We start from the raw sequence: 25,363 nt of genomic DNA on the forward strand, positions 1-25,363 counted from the left end.
GAGTGAAGTGTACCTGTGAGAAATCTGTTACTGTTCCAGACTCTCTCACTCCATTGGGAAATTAACTGTTCATTCTTACAACTATTTTAAGTCAAGGATGTGTCATAGTATTATGGCATGTAGAAGGTAAAGTCTAAATCCATATATTTTGTCTAAGAATGCCACAGTGAGTATATACACATTTCTGCCCCTTTGTAAGGATTTGTAAATCAGTAATCCAATGACCTGTAGCATCTTATTCTTTTAACATCAAGTAAATCTTAGTAGTGATTCTGTTTGGAGAAGTTTACCTTTCACAAATATAAGTTCCTGGGCATTTATTTTTTCAACAATTCTGTATCAGATTTGTTCAGTCTAAATATAAAAATGAAGGAAAACATTTCTTCACGGTGTGAGCATCACAGAGCTGTGATCTGAAATTTAATATCCTGGCCCAAAATTAAGAGTCTGATGCACTTACAGTGCAAAGGTTCTCATTTTGTTTGTTCCTTTTCAGGTTGAGGCTCAGTGAATCAGATTTAATTAGTTGTTCCATGGATGATATGTGAGTTAGAAAGACCTGCTTCATTCTCCTGGAGATTAATTTCTTTTGAGCACAGCAGCTACAGATGACCTGAGACCTTCAGAAGAGAAGATGTGCAAACAAACCTCTGTGGGTGACTGCTCTGTGCCCAGGTGTGCTGTGCCTGTCCTTGCCTGCACTTTGCAATCTGTACCCACATGGAAACTGAAAAAGCCCTTTGCAGCCTGATTTTCAAAGAGGGCACAGTGTCACTCTCTGAAAATCCACTTCTCAAAAACTGAAATATCCAAAATGATTGGCTATTTGCATCTCCTGACCACAGTCTTTGAGTCATATGATTCAAATCATGATGCTGCAGAAAGAGAAGTCTGGTAAAGCTTTAGTATTCATCAGATACTTAGTTATAATATTCTCATTACTCTCCAGACAGACTTCTAGACCTGGCACAGATGAAACTGTAGAGAGGACAGGCCACCAATTCTGTCAACTTCTGTCATGTAGACCATGAGGGAGCTGTGATTTTTTTCCTTACTAGAATCTCAATACTTCTGCTGTCAGATTACCTTTTCTTCTACAAATTCCACAGGCCATAAAGTCTTTCCTCTTCCAAGTAAGTGAGCTAAAAATGTTCATGTTCATATTGCCAATCTTACAAAACAATATTAAAAACAACGTGACCATAACTTACAAGAAAAAAAGTCTTCTTGTCTGCCTATATGTTTTAAACTATTAAGGGTTGAAAACAGGAATTGTTCAGAGGAGAGACTTAACAGGACCTTGGCTGGACTGGACCTTCTAAATGTCACCCATGGGTACCACAGTGAGCATGTTTTAAATTATATGTGAATGCTGAAAGGGCACAATACCTTGCAAAGAATATCAGCTGGTTTGATGGGATGCAATGGTCTGCTGCTGCCCCTAACACAGTGGCTACTGTAACAGGTCTGTGACTTTTTCATTTCACAGTGCACAGTCTCACTTCCACTGATGATAATTGGGAATTTGCAATTGCCCACTGAATGGTTCTCTATGCCTACTACATCTCAGGAAAGAGATGAAAGGGAGCTGAGTAACTGTAAGGAAATGGGATATGACCAAGACAACAAATTAAAAGAGTAAATGCATGCAGAGGAAGATACTAGTGCTGCAGCCAGCAGTATTGCTGATTCCAGAAACCTGGATGAAAACCACCATCACAGGAATCATTTCATTAGGGATCAGGATGGAAGTGATCTTTGTGCTGGGGCTGCCAGGCAATAAAATGGGTTGAAAAAAGAGCCCACCCAAGATATGAGCCACGGAAATGCAAAATCTGATACTGAGTTTGGAAGGCTTGGGCTTAGTTCCCTACAAGTGGCTTCAGCTTCTCCTGTAAGTAGGAATCCAGCTGGGAAGATGCAGTCATGGCAGTACCAAGGTCCATGGCTAATGCAAACACTGAGATCCTTTCCATTTACTCCGAGATTTGTCCATGACACTTTGTTTCATGGTATCCTTAAAAGATTATTTCACCCTAACAAGAAGATGCTATACAAAGGACCATTGCACAGGAAGTTATATGTACTTTATTTTATCTATCATGCAAAATGAAAACAAATCTTTTTTAGGCCTTCTCAGAATAGAAAGCATTGGAAAGTTACTTAAGTTACTTTGTTTATCTGTGTCTGTTCTACAAACACTGGAACCCTTGCTGTTTCTGTTACAGCTCCATCTCACATTTTTATTCTTATTACAAGAAGAAACAAATATGGGCTAAAAGATACAGTGAGACCTACCGCTACATTTTCAGTGGTGTCTGAGTTTAATGTTGTCACAAGTCCAGGCTGAGCAGCAAAACTAATCACAGGGCTATATAAAAAAAACGAGGAAGATTTTACCTCAGCTTTGTGGGATCTAGATTAGTGAAATAGTACCCCTGTTGGGACTCTTTAAAACTAATTGCTATTTGATGTTTCTTCAAATACCATCACATCATCTGATGTGATGAAAGTTGATGTTTCTTCTCAACAGTTACCTTACAACCTGCACTTGCTGCTGCATCTGAAGATCATTTACTTCCCTTCCTAACACTCTCCTGTTTCAACTCTTCTCTGTCCTTGCATTTTGTGGGCTTCAGTCTTCCTCTGCATGGCAGTCAAATCAGAGCCATTCAGTTCTCTGTGAGGAGAAGGCAGACAAAGCACAAAAAGCCCATATTGCTGTGGTGACCACATTAGCCTCTGGGGCTGTGGAACAGTGTTCTGCAGCTCTAATTAAGATGTGCCTGTGGTTACACCAGCACATGGCCTGAGCTGGTCTGGGCTATTTTTGCTATTATTATTATTATTATTATTATTATTATTATTATTATTATTATTATTATTACTCTGTCAGGGCAGCAGTCAGAATGGGCGGGCTCATGTATGCTCTGCTGCCCTCCAAAGGAGGAGAATGCTGTACTTCTGTTCCTTCACCTTATTGAGATGCTACCAGCCACAGCTGAGTGCAAGGTTATATTTTTAATATTAATAATATTTTATTATTAATATGTGTGGTAAAGAATCTGGAAATAGAACACCTTATAGACTGTGATAGACTTGAAAAGACACCCCTGTCAGATATTTCCAAAGCCTTTGCCGACAAGAATGCTTGTTGAAACAGTGAGATGCTGCCATGGTTTGGGATGGGAGGCTCCAGCACATCCACCTGCCCACCCGGGGATGCTCAGACACGGCCCATGATGTGCCGGGAACCAGAGCCAGCACAGACTGTGGGGGTTTCCTGCTGTGGGCCTGGAGCAGCAGCCGAGGGAGTGGGGAATGCTGAGCCTGGAGGAGCTCAGGGTGAACTTTCCACTCTACAATCCCAGGCAGGTGGGGGTCGGGCTCTGCTCCCAGGCATGTGAGGACATAGCCTTAAACTGTGCCGAGGTGGTTTAGGTTGGGTATTAGCAAAAATGTCTTCACAGAAAGAGTGGTTAGATATTGGAATGAACTGCTTAGGGAAGTGGTGGAGCCACCGTCCCTGGAAGTGTTTAATGAAAGCCTGGAAATGGCCCTTGGTGCCATGGTCCATTTAATGTTGGACCTGCTGATCTGAAAGATCTCTTCCAAGCTCGTTGATTCAGTGATTCTGTGACCTGTATGCAATGGAGAAAAATCAGAATTAAACCCCACTTCAGCTGTTAGGTCACCAAAGGAAACACGGCTGGCAATGAGAAGTGTCAGCGCCCAGCGGGGCATGAGCGAGGCGCCTCGCAGTCAGAGCACTCAGTAACTCGTCCTCCATGCTGGGGGAGGCCTCAGGACCCCTTGCCAAAGGAAAAGAAGGAGAGAGCAGCGGCGGGCGAAGGGCAGCGCTGCACGGGGGACGCGGCCGGGGCTGGCGCGGAGCAGCCGCGCTCTGAGGGGCCGCGGGCACGGGGGCACCCGGGGGCGCCCCCAAGGGCGCAGCGCGCGGGCGGGGCCGCGGCCGTTGCGCTCCGCGCAGCCAGTCAGTCACATGAGCCGCCGCCCTCCTTCCCCGGCACCCCCCGGCCGCGAATGGCACGGCCCGGATGCGCTTGTACGCAAGGAGGGTGCGGACGAACCATTGAGCGGGGGCGGGGGAACCCGGCAGCCGCCGGCCGGGAACACCCCTTCGCCGGGGCGCTGCGGCGGCGGGGAGCGGACGTGACAGCGGCGCGGCCGGCGGCGGAGGGCGATGGGGGTCCCACGGGGACAGGAGCGCCAGGCCCCGCAGGAGGTACCGGAGCCGCGTCTCTCCCAGCCCCCCGTTCCCCGGGCGCTGCCGAGGCGCGGCCGCTGTTCCTCCGGCCCCGCTGCTGCTGCGGCGTCCCCGGGATCCCCGGCTGCTCCGTGCCCTGGCTGCCGGCCCTCGGCGGCAGCGCGGGGCCGGTGCCGCGCCGCGGGCTGGGCGCGGGGAGGCCTGCGGGGCTGTGCGGGTCACGTTCGGTGCCAGCAGCGCTGCCCGTGCCCCCTGTGCCAGCCCGGCTCCCGCGGCGGGGAGCGGAGAGGAGCGGGGTGCCCGGAGCATTGGGGGTGGGAAGGGTGCGCAGGTGGTGCCCGCAGAGCTGGAGCCCTGTGAGCGCCTCTCCGGCCTAGGGCCGAGCTGTTCGGGGTTCCGTGCCTCTGGGAAATCACGTGTATCCCGCAGCTCTGGGGATCCAGCCTGGAAGGTGGGCACAAAACCGGGCTGGCATTGGGACTGTCCGGGCTGCCCGTCACTGTTCACTTTTGTTACTGTTGTGCTTTGAAATCGCATTGCCCGAAATGTGGAATTCCACGGGAGTGTCCCCTCCTGTTTTTGTAGGAGAAGTAAAGAAGCGTGCCCTGGTTTCGGCTGGGATAGAGGTTAAATTGAGGTGTGTGATTTTATGAACCCTGAAATTGAAAGAATTGTGTGAAATGGAGAGTAAATTAACTGGCTTGTGGCAATAGGACAAGGTCAGTAGCTGGAGGCAAGCAGAGGAGGAGTTTGAACAGCAAAAGCGGGTTAAAGTATTTAACAAGATGAAAATATGTGATGTTAAGTCCATGTGGAAATAAATGTGTTACCTGTTTCTTCAATGTCTTTCAAAAATTAACAGTCAAGTTGCTGATGGAAGGCAGGTTTTCCCTGATACATGGTCTGTGCCAAGGATTGGAAAATACTCACTCCTCAAATGAATGAGAAAAGGTGAATTAGTGTTTTGTTGTTTGCTTGTCAGGTTGAAACAAGAGAAGATGAGGAACAGAACATCAAGTTGACTGAAATCTTGGAACTGTTGGTGGCTGCTGGGTATTTTCGAGCAAGAATCAAGGGGTTATCACCCTTTGACAAGGTGAGGCCAGTACAATATTTTTAAAGCCTTCTTTTAAATGTAGCAGGTTTATATGTTTTGCTGGATTGCTTAGCAATTCTAGGTGACTTTATGAAAGACAGTTGCAACCTAGGAGGCTTCCCTGTTCGTGAATAACTCTGCAAATGACCTAGTTTCAGACAGACGGGACCTCCTCAGTCTTGAAAGAGGATTTTGTGCAGCAAGGCCTGTTTTAGAGGAGACAGTAGGAAGCAGACTAACTGCTGTCTGCTTTTTTGTGGGTGCTATGGCCTCTGCTAGAATTGTGTACCAGGAATTTTCCTCCCTCTCCAACAGCAGTTAGAATAGCTGGTCTTAGGGTACTTGGAGTCTTTGGGTTCTTGGAGATAGCATGATAATTTTGCAAACAGCATTGATGAGAAATGAGGAAGTGTCTGTGTTAGAGTGGAAGAGTTAGCCTGGTGAGATTATTTTGGGGCTATTTTTACATATCTTCAGAATGTCATATTTGTTAACCTTTCATTGTCCTAGACAGGAAGTGTGTGATACTGACAGTGAGCAAAGTTCAGGTTGAAGAGAGATTTCTGAATTGCTTTAATGCTGACTCTGTGAGAAATTCCTGAACCAAGGTTTGAAAACACAGAACTACAGCTACCTTGAAATGGACGCTTCTGTTTTCTGCTCTCAATTTGATCATAGCACAGCCTCACTTTGTAATTAAATTTTATGTTATTCAAACTCCTTGGTCTTGCTAACAGTCACTGCTCAGGAGTCTGTGCTCACAGAGTAGTTTCAAGGAGACTGCCATAGGATGTAACTTTGTTGCATTTATGTGCAGAAATCACTTATAGTTACTTAAATACAATTGCAAAGTTACCATTTCATTACAGCCCCCAACCTCACAGAAATGAGCCGTGCTGCTGGAAATGATCCTGCTGCTCATGCAGGAGGGATGTGTAGGTTATCAGTTCCAGAGGGGAGTGTGAGAGGGGTAGTGGGTCAGAAACCTTGTTAGAAACCAAGGTTCCTGATTTGCTGCATGATGTTGGCAAGTTGCTCCACATTTTAATCCCGTTTTCTGTTCTTTGCCTTTGCATGCTTTTAGGTTATCTTGCACGTGTTTATGCAAGGTTGTCTTTAAATATTTATGTAAATGTAAATATTTATGAAATGGCTCAGGGCTTTAAATATGCCCATGTCAGAATAGGGCCTGAAATAGAGATTTCTGCAGAGCTGGGGATTGCCATTGCTGTGCTGATACTGTGTCTAGCACTTTGTGTTGAATATGTCAGCAAGCAAGAAATAAGAATAACAAAGATGTATATAAAAAGGTAAATATAAGACTGCATTAATTATGATCCTTGATAAAATTTTGATGTAGTCACTTTTTAGAGGTCATGACATTTTACATACTGTTGTTTTATCCTTTTTCTTTTGTTTGGTTGTCTACTTTCAATCTGAGAGCTATTTCAAAACTAATATCTAAAGCTAAGGGAGGAATTTAGATTGTCAGTAACTGCTGGGTTGGTTTCTGTCTTGTATATGTGTGTTGTGGTAGTATTGTATGAAGTTGGTATGGTGATGTTATCTGAGTCTGTTTTAGGGCAGAGAGGATAGTGAGGGTAGTAAGATTACTGAGATGTAGTTGCTAGAATAAATAAAGCCTTGAAGATGTATTTGGGTTTACCCCTTCTGTTAAAATGGCCCTGACCATGCTGTTGCTCTTCTGCCAGGTGGTGGGAGGCATGACGTGGTGCATCACTACCTGCAGCTTTGATATCGATGTGGATTTATTATTTCAGGAAAACTCTACTATTGGTCAAAAAATGTAAGTTGATTAAATGGCAAATGGGGGATTTTTCTTCTTAGAAAATAAAAAGTGGGTGGGGAGGGGGAAGGTTACCTGCTGGGTTTCTATGAAAGAATTTTAGTTTGAATTTTCTGCTTTTGAGGACTTTTTACAAAACATTGCACAGGTTTCTGGGTTTCTCAGACTGTAGTTCCAGAAATTCTAAATCCAGAAAGAAGCTTATTTCAAAAGAGGCAGGGCTATTCTCCTTGGGCTGCCATGTTCTTATATCTCTGCTAAGCACTGAAAGCATTTATGTGACTCCACACTGAACTGAATTGGGAACTGATCCGGATTAAAACCTAACAAAAAACCCCAAAAAACTGAAATAAAAAAGGGGTTTTTTTGGAAGAAAAAAAAAAGAAATAGTTTTAACATGAATGAATTCCTGGATCCAGTTCTCTGTGCAGCTGTACAGATGCTTGTGCTGGCACAAGGGGATGATGCAGAGGCCAAAGCAAAGGGCAGAGGGAGACCACGCTGCTGGAAACTGGAGTGCAACGTTAGAAGAGCTTCCCTGAGTTCCCTGTGTCTGCAGTTCTGCTGTGTAAATAACCTCTGACTCCCTTTTATGGTTCTGGGTTGGAATTGTAGGCGTCAGCAAACAGAATTTAAAGCATGTCACTGCTGCCAAAATAGTTACCTGCCCCAGACTGAGGAGGAGGATTTCCTTCCTCAGGGTGACCCAATGAGAACATTTTGTTTTGATTCATTTCTTATGCATGGAATTTGCTCATAAGCCAGCTAATTCCTGTACCAGGGAAGTTATAGACATTGTTTATGCTGGGAAAGAGAACACATTCTAAACTCCATTATTTCTTTATGTGTATCTGTGATAAAAGAACCATAATTTAAATTTACAGGAAATAAGATAAGTCTGACAAGTTACAGTGGCATGAAGAGACTTATTTACTCAGTGTAGTTAAAAAGAACATCTTTCTGTGTTTTCTTGAAAGTCATAGAGCATTGGCAGGGCTTTTCAAAATAAATATTTGTGGGTTTTGCAATTGTATTTGGAGACACTCAAATCATCATAGATAACTAACTACATAAAGAACTGCTGAGTCAAAGAACTAAGTAAAGACTAGGAATGAAAATGGTGGTGGTAGTTTTTTACCTTTGTTATCCTTAAGAGCAACAGGGGAGGAAATAGTTAAGTTGTTCTCAAAATGTTCTGTTATTTTTCCAGCTGACTGTTTGCAAAACTGGCAAAACAAAAACCAGGCTCCTCTCCCAAAACAGCAACAATGATTTATTTGTAAATCTAATGTGTTCAGAGTCATAGGAGCATAGGCTGTTTTGATGTTCTTGTAATGTTTGTGTTGGTAGAGGCTCAGAGCTTCTGTGGTGTTTTCAAGATAAAGAAAAGTTGAACTGTGTTTTCTCAGTATTATTCCAAAGTGATGATGTTGCACCATTGTGATGGTGTCCTGTTATTTAATTGCTGGGCTGAAATAAACATAGAAACATACATTAAAGAGGATATTGTATCTATTGGATAAATAGCTTTTGTTTTAATTGCATTTACTTTGATTGTGCTTCACTTCCCTTTAGGAAGTAAAATGTTTCAGGCTCTATTCTCAGATTTTGGTCACTGTCTCATATCTCTTGATCCCCTTTTGTTCTTCCAGGATCTTAGTTGTCCTTTTGGACAGTACTAAATATCATTGAGGTCAGTACTGGCCAGTTAATTTTTTTCCTTCATAGGGAAATAGCTTTGGTTTTCCAAGTAAAGTTTTCATCCTCAGTAGTTACACCTGCTTTAAAATGTACTTGCCAACACTGACAGCAAAAAAAAAAAAATTCTTGCCCTAAGATTAGATATTCAGTGGAAACAGGATGCATTTCTTGCAGATGGATCCCTTGTGGCAGGGTAATCCTTGCACTTAGCCAGCTCTTACTGAGCTCTAGAATGAGATTGCTGCCAGCAAATTCAGTTGTAATCACTTGAAAAAGTATGTGAAGTGTACTGTGTATTACTAGCTTTTAAGTGCAGTCAGTATTCAAATTAATAAAGTTTCAGCTGTAACATCAAGATATATTTTGAGAGTTCTGCTAAATAAAGTTCTAGGTCCTTACATTTGATCCTGGACTTCCTTGGAGTGCACATCTCTTATTTAACGTTGCTTTTCTTAAAGCTGTCTCTTCATGTTGGGTGTACACTATAGCATGCTGAGATGTTTGTAGATGTATCTAATATGGGTATTTTATCTGTCCAGACATGCAGATCTTGACATTTTCTGTAATAGTTAAAAGAATTTCCAAGGTAGGAGCCTGTAAGTGGGGCTTAATCACCTCTTTCACAGAATGATGATATAAATAGTGCCTGTAAAAGCTGTTTTGTAAATGAGATTGATTGCTTTTCATTATATATAGTGGAAGCCACTAGAGGAAATTTTTGAACTGTTGTGTTTGCAAAAATAACCTGTAATTTACAAAAGAAAATTGTAGCATGTATTTATCTGTCTTTTTGTTGTTTTTATAATAGTGCCTTAACTGAAAAAATTGTGTCAGTATTACCAAAAATGAAGTGTCCACATCGTTTGGAACCACATCAGATCCAGGGGCTGGATTTCATTCACATATTTCCTGTTGTACAGGTAATAATTTCATGGTGTATTGATACTTTGCTGAAAAAGGCCATGAAACTTGCATAAAAAGTAGAACAGAGCTTTGAATTATTGCTTGACTCTTTATTTAACTTTGGAATATATAAGCACAGAGAAGTAGTTTGAATTAATGTTTTTAAAGAGTGAAGTGACGCTATGTATGATAGAATTTTTAAATATTGTTTGATCCACGTTTAGAATGTAAACAAAACAAACTGAATTATTTGCAATGGAGTCAGCTTGTGCTATTGTGGAATGCCTGCCTAAAGAAACCAAAGTTTAATCTTATTGGGAATCTGATAGTCTGCTTTGGCAAACTAGGAAACAGTCTGTGTTTAAGTTTATGGACTAAGTTATGCAGATAGACCTTGAATCAGAAGGATATGAATAAGGCAAAAGCCACTGGGGTCATTTCTTTAAGCATAATTCCTCCTTATTTCCTGTTGCTTAAAAACTGTGCTCTGACAAGTGATCCTCTAACTGTGTATTTGTTGAGCACCACTAACTCACCATGTGCATTGTTCTCAGGTTTATTAAGATTTAAGCTAACACTTGATGTGTTCCAGTTACATGTGGTATTTTGAGAATCCTTGGCATGTTATCATTGTTTGATTGCCCTTTCATCTACACACAGAGAGGTATCTTTGTCAGATGGGGAAAATGAAGACTGTTAAGTGATTAAGCAAGCTTCTTTTCAATTAAATATCTCCTTACCTCATGCTTAGGAAGGAATTTAGCAAATAAGAATTGAATCTAAATTTCAGTTTGTAAGAAGTGAGGCAAACTTCCTGCTGCTCTTTCCTGTGGTATTCTAGTTGGAGACTCCTGAGGAAAACCACACTTAACTGCACTCCCCACAGAACATTCTGTGGCTTGTGCTACTCTTATGCAGCTTTCAGGCTGTGATGATGCTACTTGAGGTGGAAAGTTTGTATCTTGCTAATGTGAGTTTTCACTTCTAAACCCTTATTTCCTACACAGTGGGGGAAAAAAAAAGTTCAACCCAGGTGAGTTTCTTGCCCTGGTCACTTGATGCCAATATATGGGTACATTTATCAAACACCAGGCTCCTTTCATAGGAAATTTATTCCTTCTGTAAAAACGTAGCACTAGGTGTTCTTTTCTCTCACCTGCTTTATCCCAAATCCTGATTTGGGGTATTACTTCTGGGAAGGAGAAATATTAATTCTAAACAGAGAGGAAATCTGCTTCTGAGTTTGCCCAAGAGCAGTGACACTCAGTATTTGGAGCTGGCCAGTAGGTGGTAGAGCTGACCCATACTTGGTGATGAAGTCTTTTTTGGTGGGTTTAGTTTTTTGTGTGTGGAGGATCTTTGTTTAAAAATTGTGGCTTTCTGTCAGTGAAGTTCTGCTTGCTCCACATACTGCAGGTTCCTCATTTCATCCCAGCCAAGACTGGCTTTCAAGAAAACTTGTTGGTGTCACCAGAATGCTGTGTTTTGAAAAAAAACATGCAAAATAAAAAATGCTGATTACATCATGTAGGAATTATGTATTTGATAATTGCACTTTATTCAATGCCCTGTTAAATTAAAGATTCCACTTGCTATCTGTACATCTCAAATCAGTTTCCAAATAACAAACAGCTTGCTCTTAAGCCTGGCATTGTGTCCCATTAGGTCTTGCACTGTGCAAGAATTTAGATGGATCCTTCCCTACAGGAAGAAATTAGGCTGAGCTGGCTCACTGCCATAGACTGTAGCAGAACTTTAAAAAAAAAATAAATTTAGAAAGTCTAACAAATATTCCACTGGACAGAAATGTCATTGCTCTTCCTAATAATTTACTGCATAAGATCACAGCCAAAAGTATGTACACAGACTTGTGTTGAGATGTGCTTGGTAATTAATAGTCTTCATTTTCATCTCTTGTCATCATGTTCCCCTCACTTTCCAGGGGTTCCTGGTTACAACACAGGAAACAGTTTCTGGTTCAAACTTGGATCTCACAGTTGATCTCATCTCTTTTGACCTCCTGCATAGGCTGTCAACAGCCTGCAAGATTTATCTTCTCCAACATTGTTTAAAATGTACTTCAATATTTTGTGGCTTTTTGTGTGGTCTTATAAATGTCAGAAGAAGGCTTTTTTCTTGCACAGGCATGTGGTTCTTCATGAACACTTCATAGGCTTGGAGATAACATCTTTTCATGGTGGAGCTGTACCCTTTTACACCAGTGGGAGAATTTCATAGAAGAGATACAAGCACAGAAGAAGAAATGTTTATAAAGTAGCAAATGTTTTTATAAGGTTATAAACTAGCAAATATGGACACATTTTCTTACAATTAGGACAAAGAGTTGTCATGTTTACAAATAAATCACGTGTTTTCGTTTCTGTGCTTAAAAATGTGCTTTTAGCTTTTATCATGTATTAAAAAATTAGGCAGTAGTTTGGTGCTTGCTGCTATTATTGTTTTGTGTTCAGCTGATAAAATTTTTTTTCAGTGGCTGGTGAAACGTGCAATAGAAACAAGGGAAGAAATGGGAGATTATGTCCGTTCTTACTCTATATCACAGTTTCAAAAAACTCACAGACTGCCAGAGGTAAGATCAAGGAGTATTTGTTTCTGTTTTAATGTGTCAGATGTTCAGTTGCAGTACCAGCCTCACAGCTCTGAAATCTGCACCCTTTACCAGAGTTGCTTTTGCCATTGTTTTATGAATGTGTCCTAAAGGAATCCCATACAAATTTATCTGGGAAAAAATTAAAGCATTATTGTGAACAAATTTGGTAGATTCTGGTTAACTTTTGCTTAATGATTGCCTTAATTTTTCTTCAGTATTTGGTATTTTTGTGTCATTCTAGCTGTTCAGAAACACCCAGCATGCTGTGGAGGAGCTAGTGTAGCTAATTGGGAATTAATATGCTGATAATACTCTATAATTTGGGGTTTCTTTCAGAGTGCTGTATGGCAACTCTTGTCTTCCTGTATCCAAACCCTAAAATTTGTGTGTCTTGAAAACTAAATTTGTAAAGAACTTCATTCAAAAACTGAACTGTTCTTCAGCAATGAGATGAAGTTTCCTTGGTAGAGGAGGAGAGATTGAATGAAGCTTGGATATGTGCCTGTAGTGCAACACTATCAGTTCTCTTCATACATATTACAAGGCAGTCCTATTTTTAACATCTAGAACCCAAGTTTTGTCCCCTAGTAACAGGATTAAAGGTAGAGGTCCCTACTATTGGGATAGACAGATTTTTATTAACTTGGGATGGTTTTGATTTTTTAAAAAAATTATTATTTTCAATGCTTAGAAACTAAAATAACAGTAGAGGAAACTTCTTTTTTCCACATGAAGTCTTATCCAGCTTAATTTCTCATTAGTGTAGTAAAGATTGGAGATCCCAGGAGTGGGCTGGGATTGCTTTTGTGTCAGGTACTGCCTAAGCAGAGAGCAGCCAGGCTGTTGATCTGGACACCTGGAGTTTTGATGACCTATCTCCCATCTGAAGGCAGAAGGAAGTACTTTTCTTTCTTACAGCAAATCACTAACATTTCACCAAATCATTGGGCAAATCAGAAACTGTTTGACAGCTTTGTTTCACAGAATCATTAGAATGTTTGAGATTTAGTCACCATTCCTGGTATTTTTCATTACCTTCACTAATGTCTCTCAGGATGAAGAATTTATGCAAAGAAAAGAGAAGGCACTCAAAACGGTTACTGATATCTTTGTAAGTATGTTAGATTTCTTTTTTTTTATGACCAAGTGAGTGATTTTAGTAATGACATGGAGGTGGTTAATTCTGTATTATGCAGCCAGCACTGGATTTTCTCAAGAGAAGATCCCAGTTAAGTTACATGTTGAGAAAGGTCTCAAATGCCAATGTATCAGATTATAGGTGTGCACTGTATGAGGAGATAAACCATATCCACTGTCTGCACAGCTTGTGTGGAATCCCACACTATCAAACAAAAGTCACAGGGTAGCTTAAACTATTAAACCCTCAGCAGACTTAAATGTGTGTTTGAAGCTATCAGCAGTTGTGCTATTTGTCTTGAAACTAGTTAATATGGTGACAATGTCAATTATCTGCATTTCAGACCTTGACTTTTTAACTTCTTATAATTAGCAGTGAAAGTATACACCCTACTTCAGAAATGTTTTCTTCAAGTAGCAGATGTTGTTGGGAAAGGTGGTCTCACCTGTGTTCTCTGTGCTCATATGTAAATATTCTAACTCTTGGATAAACTGTATATATTTTTTGAAAGCTTGTTCATGAATACTACAGAGAGTGGCACATAAAATCCCTCACTCTCATACCTGAATTCAGCTGTCTGACTGGCAACTGGAGTTTCTGTCCATACTTTCTAGTTTCCCTCTTTGCTTGGGACGATCAGTTTCCCATTTCTGATTCAAGTAGTTCACTACTGGTTTGAGGTTTTTTTTTTGGACTATCTTAATAAATTCCAGGCCAGCATTTCACAAGAGAGGAGAAATCTGGGTTTCCTTTAAATGGGACACTTCCAAGGCTCTTCAATAGAAGGTGAAACCCTGCTCTCCTGAGAAAATCACTGATTTTTCAGCCAGGCACCATGAGCTCTTCATGCATAGATGAAGGTGCTCAGTGCAGGTGTAAGGAGCCATACTAGAGGTTGTGCAATGGGCCAGACAAGTCACCTTACTCTTTTGGCAGGTTTTGGAGGGGGGTAGTTGTTTTTCTGTACAAATGGCCTGAGTGCTGCTGAGCCTAATAAATGTGGTTGAATTACAGCATGTGTTTGTAAAATAACAATGCACTGAAAGTCTCCAGGTAATGACCAATGCAACTCCTTTGTTAATCTATTTGAATAATTGTCATTGCTTTGGAAATTTCAATTACAGTCTCTAAAGTGTTGCTATCCTATTATTTGATTGCTTTTTTTTAATTATTAGCAGACTTACAATGAGTTTTTTACTCCAACTAGAAACACATGCCTTTCCAGTGAGACATGTATTCTGTTTTACAAGTTAGCTCACCCTCTACATAGGTATTATTGCATCATTTGTGCACCTGTATAGCCCTTTAAACTGAGAGACAATGCAAATCTGTGTGAGGAGGCAAATTCAAAATGTATGTTCTATCAAGTAGCACTTGAAACTCAATGGGCTTCTGTTATTTTCAATTTTCAGAATAATTGTCCTGATTTTTCAGGTGTGCCCTTGGCCTGCACTGTCTTTAAATAGCACAAAAGATTTTGTATCCAAGGGCTGATCTCAACCTTGTCACTGAAGAGGCAGAAATAAAATAATCACAATACTGTTATGGGGCACCAGTACTTAAATTTTCAGTGTAATTAAAAAAAATAAAGAACATATTTGATTAACAGTGATGAAGGGTTGCCTTTGATTACTAAGAGCCAGAAGTGCTTGTAGGGCTTAATGTTTATATTCTGTTAATTTGTATTCTGTCTGATACTCTGTCTCATAAATATCTAGTTGGTAGGTGCATCTTCATGGTACATAAAGTTTTTACATTTGTTCATCTTTGCTTAGAGTGTCATTAGCCAAACACCTTTGCCTTAGATGAGATCTGTCAGGATCATGTCTTCTACAGCTGGCATCTGCTCTTCTTAGCAAAAGATTGGTTCATGAGATCTCTTAAGGCATTTAGGCCTGAGTGCAGTCTAGAAGACACAGAATGAATTTTCAAGGCAGAATGTGCACAAGCTTTCCTGTCTATCCATAGGAACTGGAAGGAGGAGAAGGTGGCCATTAGATGAAGGTTCTTTTGCAGGTCACCTTTAAATCATTGTACTTTGGAATTGGAAGAGAAATCCACTCTCCTAAAAGAGGATCATCAAGTGTGAAAGATTAGTCAGTGGTGTGAATTCATTATTGTAACTGATCTAAGGACCTACCCTTCTTCCTCAAGGGGACAGTGCACTGAGATTCATGGTCATGATCTCAAGGTTGGAAAAGGGGATGTTGGATATCAGTGATGGTCATTGGAATAAGCACTGCTACTGCTGCAAGGTGCTGGCTGCTGAATTGAGGTTGTCTTGCAGTGCTTTTTCTTCAACCACTCAGTTACCTGCTGCCAAGACTAATGTTTATGGTATGATGCTTACACTTCATATAGCACAGGTATAAAAGAGAATGTCATCATAAAAACTGTAATTATTTTTATGATTTATATTGCCTTTTTTTTTGGATGGGAAGGTCCATTTAGTGGGAGATCCTTGGTCATATAAAGCTTTTTCATGTGACAGTCAAAAGTGTAGCAAGATTGAATAGCTGCAAGCAAAGATGACAGAAATTAAGATTATAAATGAAGTCAAAATTGCAAAGGGCAACCAACAAATTCAGTAGAAGCTTGCCAAGGAATATTGTCAGTTTTCACTTGTTTGAAATCTCCACTTTGGGATTGTGTCTTTGGAAAAGATGGAAAGGCATTTCAGAAGTGTTATGGTGCAGAAATTGTTTGTTGAAAATAATAGTTTGTGTGGTACAGAAAGACAGACAAGTCAAAAAAGAATTGTCATCCCTTTTGTTTTTAAAGTGGAAGCAGCTCTAACTGTACAAAATAGTAATTGTGAATTCTTGTTTTATTTGATGGATTAGATTACACTTGGATAGCAGGAGATTAAAGTTATTTCACTGCCAAACTTCTTGAGACACTTTCGTTCCTTAAATTGTAATAAAATCTGCTTTAATTCCATTGTAACCTGTGATCATTGAATAAATGATAATTGCGTTTATTTATCTAATCAGTGTTTAAAAATAGAATTAACTCACAAAGAAGGTAACATTTCTAGACACTGGCATTAGCCAAATCATTTTAATAGATGTTGAGTGTGTTACTTTTTACTGTTCTTTCAGACATGACAGAGGAGATGGTCGAGACATTGTGTCATGTTAAATACTCATTTATAATGTTTTTTTAAACTTAGATAATTTCTGTAGCAAATTGCTTAGAAATTAATTCAGTAAGGTTTTATAATGTAATTCCAAAAGGAGAAAGTGAAGACTGTTTATTTGGGTAAGTACATTGAGTTGGAAAGCCAACAGTGTGTACATCACTTTAGATAACAATTCCTCATTTGTTTTAGAAACCCAAAAACCCCTTTTACAAGCTCTGAACTCATTCACTGTCTTGCAGGAGGTTTACAAACCCCAGAGAAAATACAAACGTCAGTCAGGAGCTGAGGAACTGCTGGATGAGGAATCAAAGGTTCATGCTACACTTCTGGAATATGGCAGGTGAAAAGCTTCATTCAACTCTCTCTGGGTTTTATAATGTATGTTACAACCAGCACAGATAAAATTTGGATTGTGGAAAGGTTTTTCCCACTACTTCAGAATTGAACTATTTCAGATTTACTCCTATTTGGTTTCAGATTTTGTTTCCTTACCCTGTGAATTCTCTGGGGACTGGACAGTCCTCATATTTGTGAGCATTTTGTACAATGGGAGACCAGGTTTTATCAGGGTGTGTTTTTGTAACATACTTGCTTTTTATAAAAATGGCTTAAATACATCATCTTTCCAGGTAGTGTGTGTCAATCAATATCAGTTCTTTGCAAGCAATCCAGTGAAAATGTGATGAAAATGACCTGCAATTACTGTTGCTTCTTTTTCTAGTTCTCAAGTGGTTGCTGCTTCAGGAGGCTGAATCATTCTTGAATGTTTTGTCTTCTCCCTTTCCTGCAAACTTTCATTCAGACAAAGTTACCAAGGCTTTCACTTTTCCATTATCCCTGAAAGTCCCTCTGGTTTACTGAGAGCTCTCCAAACACAAAAATGGACTTACAGAGCTTCTATTTCTAGTTTCAATTTCCAGTTTTCTTTTCACTGTTTAGTGGTAAGGACATCTTGTCTGCTGTCTGAGCTCTTAATACTTAACTAGTACAGATGACATCTGAATTCCATTTTGTATCTTCTAGGGCTTCTTTTCCCCCAAAGCCATAGATTTTTTGATTATTTCTCTCACTGTTTTGAGTACTTTCCTTTTAACAGTAACATGGACTGTAGTGTAATAGCTCAGGATTGACTTTCCAATGGGAATAAGGCATTGCTTTTTCCTTTCATGAGCTTTACATGACAGAATTTTATGGAAAGTCAAGATTTGCAAGTCTTGATGGAAGGAAGAGATGGATCTAAGACCATTCTGTAAATATGGTCCAGTACCTGCTTATTTTTTTTACTTGAAACATTTCAAAACTAATGGATCCTGGCTCTTGGTGCTTATCTTACACTGAAAATTCTGGAAATTTTAAACAACAGTATTTTTCCTTCATTTTTTCTTCTAATGTTCTTTTAGGAGATATGGATTTAGCAGACAAGCAGGAAAAACAGAACAGGTAAAAAATATATTAATTTAAAATGCTTAAATTGTGGGAAGAACTGCTTTGTTGAAATGTTGGTTACTGTTAAATCTTAAATACAGCAGAATAAACAGCTCTAACTGCTATTATTAACAGATCTTAAAAATAGCTAACTGGAACTAAAAATCTGCATGCCATGAAAGGTGGAATTGATTACCTTTTTAAAATTGTTTCCTTCATCTCTGCTCACAGATCACAATTTGCAAACTTTTTTTTTTATTTAGAAGAAAGAGGGTTTGGGCATTGTGTTTGTTTTGGTTTGACTTTTACTGTTAGGTAATGACGTATCTTTTCTGTTTAGTATTTTTAACTGGGTGTTCCATAATGTGATCATTAAAGGGTTTTTCTTTTTAAAGAACAATTCAGCTTGGTAAGAAGTATTGTAGACATTTGTTACAAAACACTTTGTTTAATGTGATAGAGAAACCTGATTCCAATCCATAAATAAGTCATTGGCCTTCTTGAAAATTTGCATCCTTGCTGTGCTGTTGATGATTATGGAATCTTAATATGTCCATAAAATGCAGGGTACCTGCAGTTTTATTATTTCAGTGAGGATAATAATTTGACTACAAGTTTTTATTACAGACAGAGATAATGAAGATAATGCATTAAACACATCATGGACTCAACAATATATTGAGCAGATTAAAGTTACTCTTCTTCATTATCTCAATATTCCACATACAAATGTCACGTTTAATTTGTTACAAATGGAGATATGTCCCAATCTAGGCATGCCTGTTTTCCCCTCAGAGTAACCACTAGTCATGTTTATAGAGTTCATTTGGTTTTTTCAAAAATTCTATTGCCTGTGGGATGTTGTACACTAGATGTTCATTGTGATTGTTGTGGAAGCTGAGTTTCTAGTAAGGCAGAAGTGAAATATGTTAGTGGTGCAGTAGGGTGATCTAGAAATTGAGTCTGGCTGTCCTCAGTTCTCTTTACTTCAGTGGTACAAATTCTTATTGTTCTACACAGTAGGCATCATATTCTGGGCTGTCTCCTGAGGTTGGCAGCTCTCAGAAGGCTGTGGAATAAGGAATCTTTGGACCAGATAAGTCCATAGGCAGCCAGAGACACAGTCGGAACAGTTGGAATAGTTGTGAGAAATCAGGAAGGCTTGCATTTCATTTGGCATGATTTGGAGAGTGAGGATGTTCCAGTAGCTGAAATCTATTTGTATAAACAGAACAGCTACATTCCAGTTTTATCCTTGATGTCTTTCTTAACACCTTAGAATATTGGAACTAGGTATAATAATGTGTTGATTTTTCTTCACAAGGCTGAAGATAAAAAAGCAGCGCTACCTCCAGGGCTGGCAGCAGCAGGGAAGGCTGAGCCTTGTGATGAAGTTGACCTTCAGGCTGCTGAAGAGGTGAGCCCCAGACACCAGGCATGGGAGGTACTAACCTGGGGGGAGAGCAGCAATTTTCACTGCCCAGTCATTCTCCAAAAGAAGGAAAATTTCCATGATTAGTTGGAGTGAGAGTTGCTTCCCACAGGAAGCAATACAGAGCCTGAAACTGATGCACAAAATTAATGCTTGTTGATGTTTAGTACCCGAAAACCTCTTTTTTTTTCTTGAATCTGAGCATTTTTTAATAGGTTGATTTTTGGTTGACAGAAGGAGCTGATTAATCTGAATGAATGTTTACTGTTACAAGAAATTTTCCTTAAATTTGGTAACTTTAACCACCTCTTCTTTTCACAGACTTAGTGCCCTGTTACATGCTTTAAAATACATATTCTATGATAGTATTTATAGTATGTGTCTCTGTCAGAAAAATAGTTAAATAGTAGAAATTAAAATGTTATGTATAATTCTTCATGTTTTGCTCTAGCTTCGCATTAAAACTCTGATGACTGGAATGGCTGCAATGGCAACAGAAGAGGTCAGTAGCATTTCAAACTAAGTTATGGTTGATTGTGGTAATTATTATTAAAGTGAGCCTGCTGATTCAGGTCTGAAGTGTTGGAATGATTGTGTTCAAATTTTCATAAGGAGAGTGCATAAAAAATGGTTGAATTAGGAAGCCAGTAAATTTTGCAAGGCTGATTAGTTCATCATTTGCCTTGAAATGATAACAATAATATAGATAAATGCCTCCTTCAAATAGTTTCTACAAGAATTTCAGGGGAAAGGCATCACTCTGCAGCCAGCCAAGATGCACTATCTTACTTTTCATCTTGTGAAGTTATTCAGAGGATTAGTGGGGGGAGTGCTGGAAAACTCTGCCTTTCAAGGCTCTTTTCAAAGCACTTATAAATAAACAACAACTTAATCTAAGACAGAAAATACTGGATATGTATCTTCTTAATTCATTGCATTTGATGATGTAATGGAACTTGCAGTCTGTTTTTTGATTTCTGGGTGAAAGGACTGGCAATAAATTCAGTTGTTAAACATTGTTTCTGTATATGCTGAAGTCATGAAAGAAAAGGTAATAATTAGTTTAGTCACAGAGTTAATTGACATGCTTTCTATTGAAATCCATTGTAGGATTCAGTTCTGTTTGAAATCTGGTTTTACACGTGCATGCATTTTGAAGGTGAATTCTTGCACATGCCTGCATGCTTAGAGGTTTATTAACCAAATGCAAAATTCAGTATAAAGAAAAGTTTCTGAAATATGAATAAAAATTTGCTAAAAAGATTTAAGTTAGAAATTTCTATCAGCAAGATTAGGATTGGGGAGTGGAATTTTCCTGGACTTTTTCTATGATTAGAGGTTTTTACTCATTATGCAAATTTCTGTTAAAATTAGAACTTATTGGAAATTGTCATATAAAAGTACAGGGCAGTTCCAAAACTCTTAAGCATTTTCTTGATACAATTGCAGGGCAGACTGACAGCGAGCACAGTTGGCCAGATTGTTGGACTCCAGTCAGATGAGATCAAGCAAATTGTGTCTGAATATGCTGAGAAGGTAAGTGTGTTACCTGAGTGGGTTTAACCACGTGGTGTGTGATAGTTTGTTAATTTAGACTTTAAGCTGCCAACTTCATTGCCATGATTCTCTTGAAAACTGTTTAATACATGCTGTGGGCAGCAGCACAGCCAGAGTCCAGGAAAGTAATTTATAGAGACTTAAACATATCCAGGCTTTTGGTGTGATAGTGCATATCCCTGAATTGCATTCATGACTAATTAGGGTTTAAGCACCTGCCCAAATGCTTCTCATGAATGAAGAGGGGCCTGAGTTGTGTCTATTCCAACTAGAGGCATAAATTCTTGATATGCTTTAAAATGTCCAGTGTTAAGTGCAGAAATACAGTTCTGTGGGCCTGCTCAGAGTAAACTCTAGGTGTCCTCCAGCCAGATTTCCAGATGTTTGCACTGGACTCCAGTTCTCAGTCATGCCCTGGATCTCAAAACTTTTGAGTCTTATCAAACCCAAACCTTTGTTGCTTTGAGAAGTCAAAGCAATTAAATGTGTGTGTTTGCTCCAGTTACTGTGTTCAGCTGTGATTGCTTTTTGCAGTAATGTGAAAAGAAAATCTGGCTCTTCAAGCAATTAATGCATACAATACATCACTGCCAGATATGAGTTATAGGTCGCTCTTACTTGTCCAATAGTCTTCTCATATTTCTTCCTTTATGTTGACACATTTGAGGTATGGAGCTTTCCCATTTTGGAGATAAACCCTATAGCTCAAACAGCAAATTCTTGGCCTTTCTTTATTATAAAAGATTGGAAGAGCAGAAGCCCAAGGGTCATATTTCAATGTTACATTTCTTCTGCTCTGAGAGAAGGGAGCAGGACCTTGACTATTATAGTAGAACAATGATTAATACTCTGAAAAGTAAGAACTGATTCAAGTCAAACCAAAAATAGATCACTTTTCAAATCTATGGGATGTGATTAAAAAAATAGAATTTCTGTGCACGTATGCATGCAGCAGGAAAAGAATTAAGGATGTTATCAAAGAGTTTATAAAAGCATCAGCAATGTTTGGATGTAATTCTAATAGTCTTAGCCCCTGGTAATTGAACACAGCCTGAGATACACAGCAGTGCTTATTTGTCTTAATAGAATCCACAAACCCAGTGAAGATAGCTGACAATCCAAATTCTAGCTCTGATGTTGCCATGGGCCAGGACCTTTCTTACAAGAGGCATTTTTGCAGAAGATCAGTGCTTGTGATTTTCTGCACTTGCACTTCCATTCTGCTGCCGTGTTTACCTGCTGAGTGAACTGGAGGAGGAATTGTGATGTCGTTCCTCACCTTCTGAAAATCTGGCAGGAGATTATTAACAAGTAACAAATAGATAATCTTTAAACAGAGGCATTAGTGATGGTTCTTTCCCATTTTCAAAAAACAAGCTGTAAAGTTCATTTCTTGAAACGTGATCCACTTTTTTTTTAATGCCAAAGCTGCACTATATGGATTTTTATTGTTTTTGTAAATATTAGTCTCAGACTGGTTTAGCACATGTTTCTTTTGCATTTCCATTTTTCTCAATTTGTATCTTATGCATGTAAGAGGCTGAATGTGTGGTGAGAAGGATGAGGTTTTGCATTGCATAAAATGATGAAGGAATTGTGATTTGACTAAATAATGGGAGGAATAAGTAAGACTGAGTGTGTATTTGTTGAGTAATTCAGGGTCACAGGTGTTGCTTAGAGGCACTTTCTCCTAACAAAAGGAAAGAAAGCCTGAGAATTGTTGGGCTAAGCCATCAGGATTGGTATTTTCTTGCTGTGGATGTAAAAACATAAGAGATAATTAAGCTGCTCTTCAGTATGAATTGCATAGAAAATGAAGAGGAGGAAGACAGGTTTTGCCTCTTATTTTCATTTAAAATTAAGCTGCTTACCCATCTGCCTAGAGTGAAACCAGGAGCAAATATGAGTGAAGAGTATATCACACTTCTTGTAGCATTTTAGCTGATTATTCATTGTAGCAGTTGTCAACATTTGGTAATTATTCAAAAAGCACTTAGTATTGAAGTCTTTGACAGGCTGTAAATTAGCACTTGAGGTACTTGAAAATTAACTGATTTTCTAATGAAATATTGGAAAATGGATTAAGTGAAAAAAAGAAGTCTGAGTGCATGAAGCAAATTACCAAAACAATGGATTTAAGTATTAAAGACTTTCAAAAGGTGCAAATAATTTTTAGGCACATAATCCCTTAGAGATCAAGAGATCACTGGTTTTTAATGATTCCTTTGTCTTCTGCAAGTATACAATTTCTATTATAAATGTTATTTTTGATAAAGAATGCTTCTGTCAGCTTTGCTTTTACAATTCAGAGGGAAGAGGAGACTGGATCCAGATTGCTGTTTCTATTATGCATTTCTGAGACACCCTTGGCAATGCAGGCTGGATTGAGTAGTTCTCAAAGGCTGCTGTCAGCAATGCATGTGCACACACACAAAAACAGCCCCCAGGGTGGTAAATGCATCTACCACACTGAGTATGTCATTGTCATTCAGCATGAAGATGCATCTAAGCCTCTGTTTCAGAATACACTATTGTTCAAGGCTTCTGAAAATTCTGGAGCTTATTGGGGTCTAGAACATCTGTGATTCAACAAGTTCAGTGAATACCACAGCTTAAGGTCTTTTTTTAGTATTCTTATACTTTTTCTATTTAAGAACTCTACCAGGTTTAACCATAATGCTGCTGCAAAAAATAAAAAAATTCTGTCTTCTAGTACACTGTAGTATTTTCCCTGTCCCAGGGCACCTGACTTTTTTAGCTTACTTTACTTGTAAATTTGGGAATATAATTCAGTTGTTCAACTGCTTCGTTATTTTGATGTGAGGTAAATCAGTAAATCACACAGTTCTTGATAAGGAATATCATAGGTGTGTCCCACTTTGGTACTTGCTGAGCTGCTGAGGAAGCAGAAAGCAATGTTGAGCTCCAAAAGACTGTTACTGTTTTTTCAGCAATCTGAGCTTTCTGCTGAGGAGCGACCAGAAAGGCTTGGAGCTGCCCAACAGCACAGAAGGAAGGTGGCATCTCTCAACAAGCAGATTTTGCAAAAAACCAAACTCCTCGAAGAGGTAAGTATTGTGTGTGTAGTAAAGAAGAAAACATTGATAGAACGTGGTTGATCACAAAGTTTTTGCCATCCAGAAAATATCTGCAAGCTATATTCTGTACCAGCAATTTGTCATGCTGAACACTGATTTCTCTGAATGTCTTGCTTGCATTGCCCTTGGACTGTGAGAACAGGTTGTGTTCTTGGGGGCATTTAGCTCAGTCTTAATTTGGGGGAGGACCATGCTTTTGCCATTTTAACAGTTGAGAGCCCTTTAATTCTGTGCAACTTGTTTTCAGTGCATAACAATCTCGGTGCTGTTTTTATATGGGGAAAAATGTACTGACAGCTGTAAGCCAAATATAATTCTTTTATCACTTTACTAAAGTAAAAATTTCCTGGCTGAATCTTATTTACCACTTGCCAAAAGCAGCTTTTGAAATCAGTGACAGTCAAGAACCCCACGTTTTTAAAAAATATTTATGGAGTTCTGGCTTCAGTACTGCAGTAAGTTTTGGCAAGATTCCTCAAAACTAACAATTCATGTCAGTTTTCATGAGATGTGGACTGCAGACTTAATTTTTTCAGTTAGTTAGAATAGAGTTTATTGTGAATTATTGGTGAAAAATTAGGAAAAACTATGAAAAATCTTTCTTTTTATAAATTTGGCTGTGGAAGGGGAAGAGTGAAGCATTAAGGCACAGCTCTGTGAACAGCAAACTAAAGCAGCACAGAAGGAAGTGGAACTGAGCTCCATGTGCATTTTTTATTTGCTCCCTTATGCTCCATTTTTGTAAACCACGTCCTATTTTTGTTAATACTATTTGCAGTGTTATCTTAAATTATAAGGAGTTTAAAGAAGGATGTTCTTCTAAAATTAGACTCTGTAAATTAATTGACCAGTGAAATACCTAATATTTGATTATAATACATATTTTGCTAACTGTCTTAATAAACTTTCCATAGTTACACAGCAGCAAACCATAAAGCAGCTTGGTTATTTGGTGTGAAAATATCTCTGGTTTGGTGCCATGGTGCTTCTGTGCAAGTCTTGAATTGCCCTGACTTATTTGGAGATGTATAAAATGGAACTCATTCTTACCCTGGTGTGAAAGTAGGCCAATGCAACCAGGCTAGAAAAGTTTGAGCAATTTAGCAGAGATTCTGTCCAATAAGTCACCATTCTGTTGGCCTCTATTTTGTATAAGCTGTTGTTTATTCTGGGACTTTATACACCTAAAAGATCAGGTGGTAAAAGCTTGCTGTGATTAAATATT

At 39.2% G+C, this 25,363-nt stretch overlaps 1 protein-coding gene across 1 annotated transcript in view; it reads left to right on the forward strand.

The window, feature by feature from the left end:
• Positions 1 to 4,110: 4,110 nt before the first annotated feature.
• CCDC93 (coiled-coil domain containing 93) overlaps positions 4,111 to 25,363 on the forward strand; it is a 34,633-nt gene continuing 13,380 nt past the window's right edge. Inside the window, exons 1-12 of the mRNA XM_033064028.1 lie at positions 4,111 to 4,246; positions 5,211 to 5,324; positions 7,037 to 7,131; positions 9,641 to 9,752; positions 12,227 to 12,325; positions 13,401 to 13,457; positions 16,866 to 16,966; positions 18,027 to 18,066; positions 19,376 to 19,468; positions 19,935 to 19,985; positions 20,933 to 21,019; positions 23,992 to 24,108. Of these exons, the coding sequence (XP_032919919.1) occupies positions 4,205 to 4,246; positions 5,211 to 5,324; positions 7,037 to 7,131; positions 9,641 to 9,752; positions 12,227 to 12,325; positions 13,401 to 13,457; positions 16,866 to 16,966; positions 18,027 to 18,066; positions 19,376 to 19,468; positions 19,935 to 19,985; positions 20,933 to 21,019; positions 23,992 to 24,108 (1,008 nt within the window). The 5' untranslated portion in view covers positions 4,111 to 4,204. The remainder of the gene's footprint in view (positions 4,247 to 5,210; positions 5,325 to 7,036; positions 7,132 to 9,640; positions 9,753 to 12,226; positions 12,326 to 13,400; positions 13,458 to 16,865; positions 16,967 to 18,026; positions 18,067 to 19,375; positions 19,469 to 19,934; positions 19,986 to 20,932; positions 21,020 to 23,991; positions 24,109 to 25,363) is intronic.

Source organism: Catharus ustulatus, chromosome 7 (genome assembly GCF_009819885.2).
Source record: "Catharus ustulatus isolate bCatUst1 chromosome 7, bCatUst1.pri.v2, whole genome shotgun sequence".
Taxonomy (NCBI): domain Eukaryota; kingdom Metazoa; phylum Chordata; class Aves; order Passeriformes; family Turdidae; genus Catharus; species Catharus ustulatus.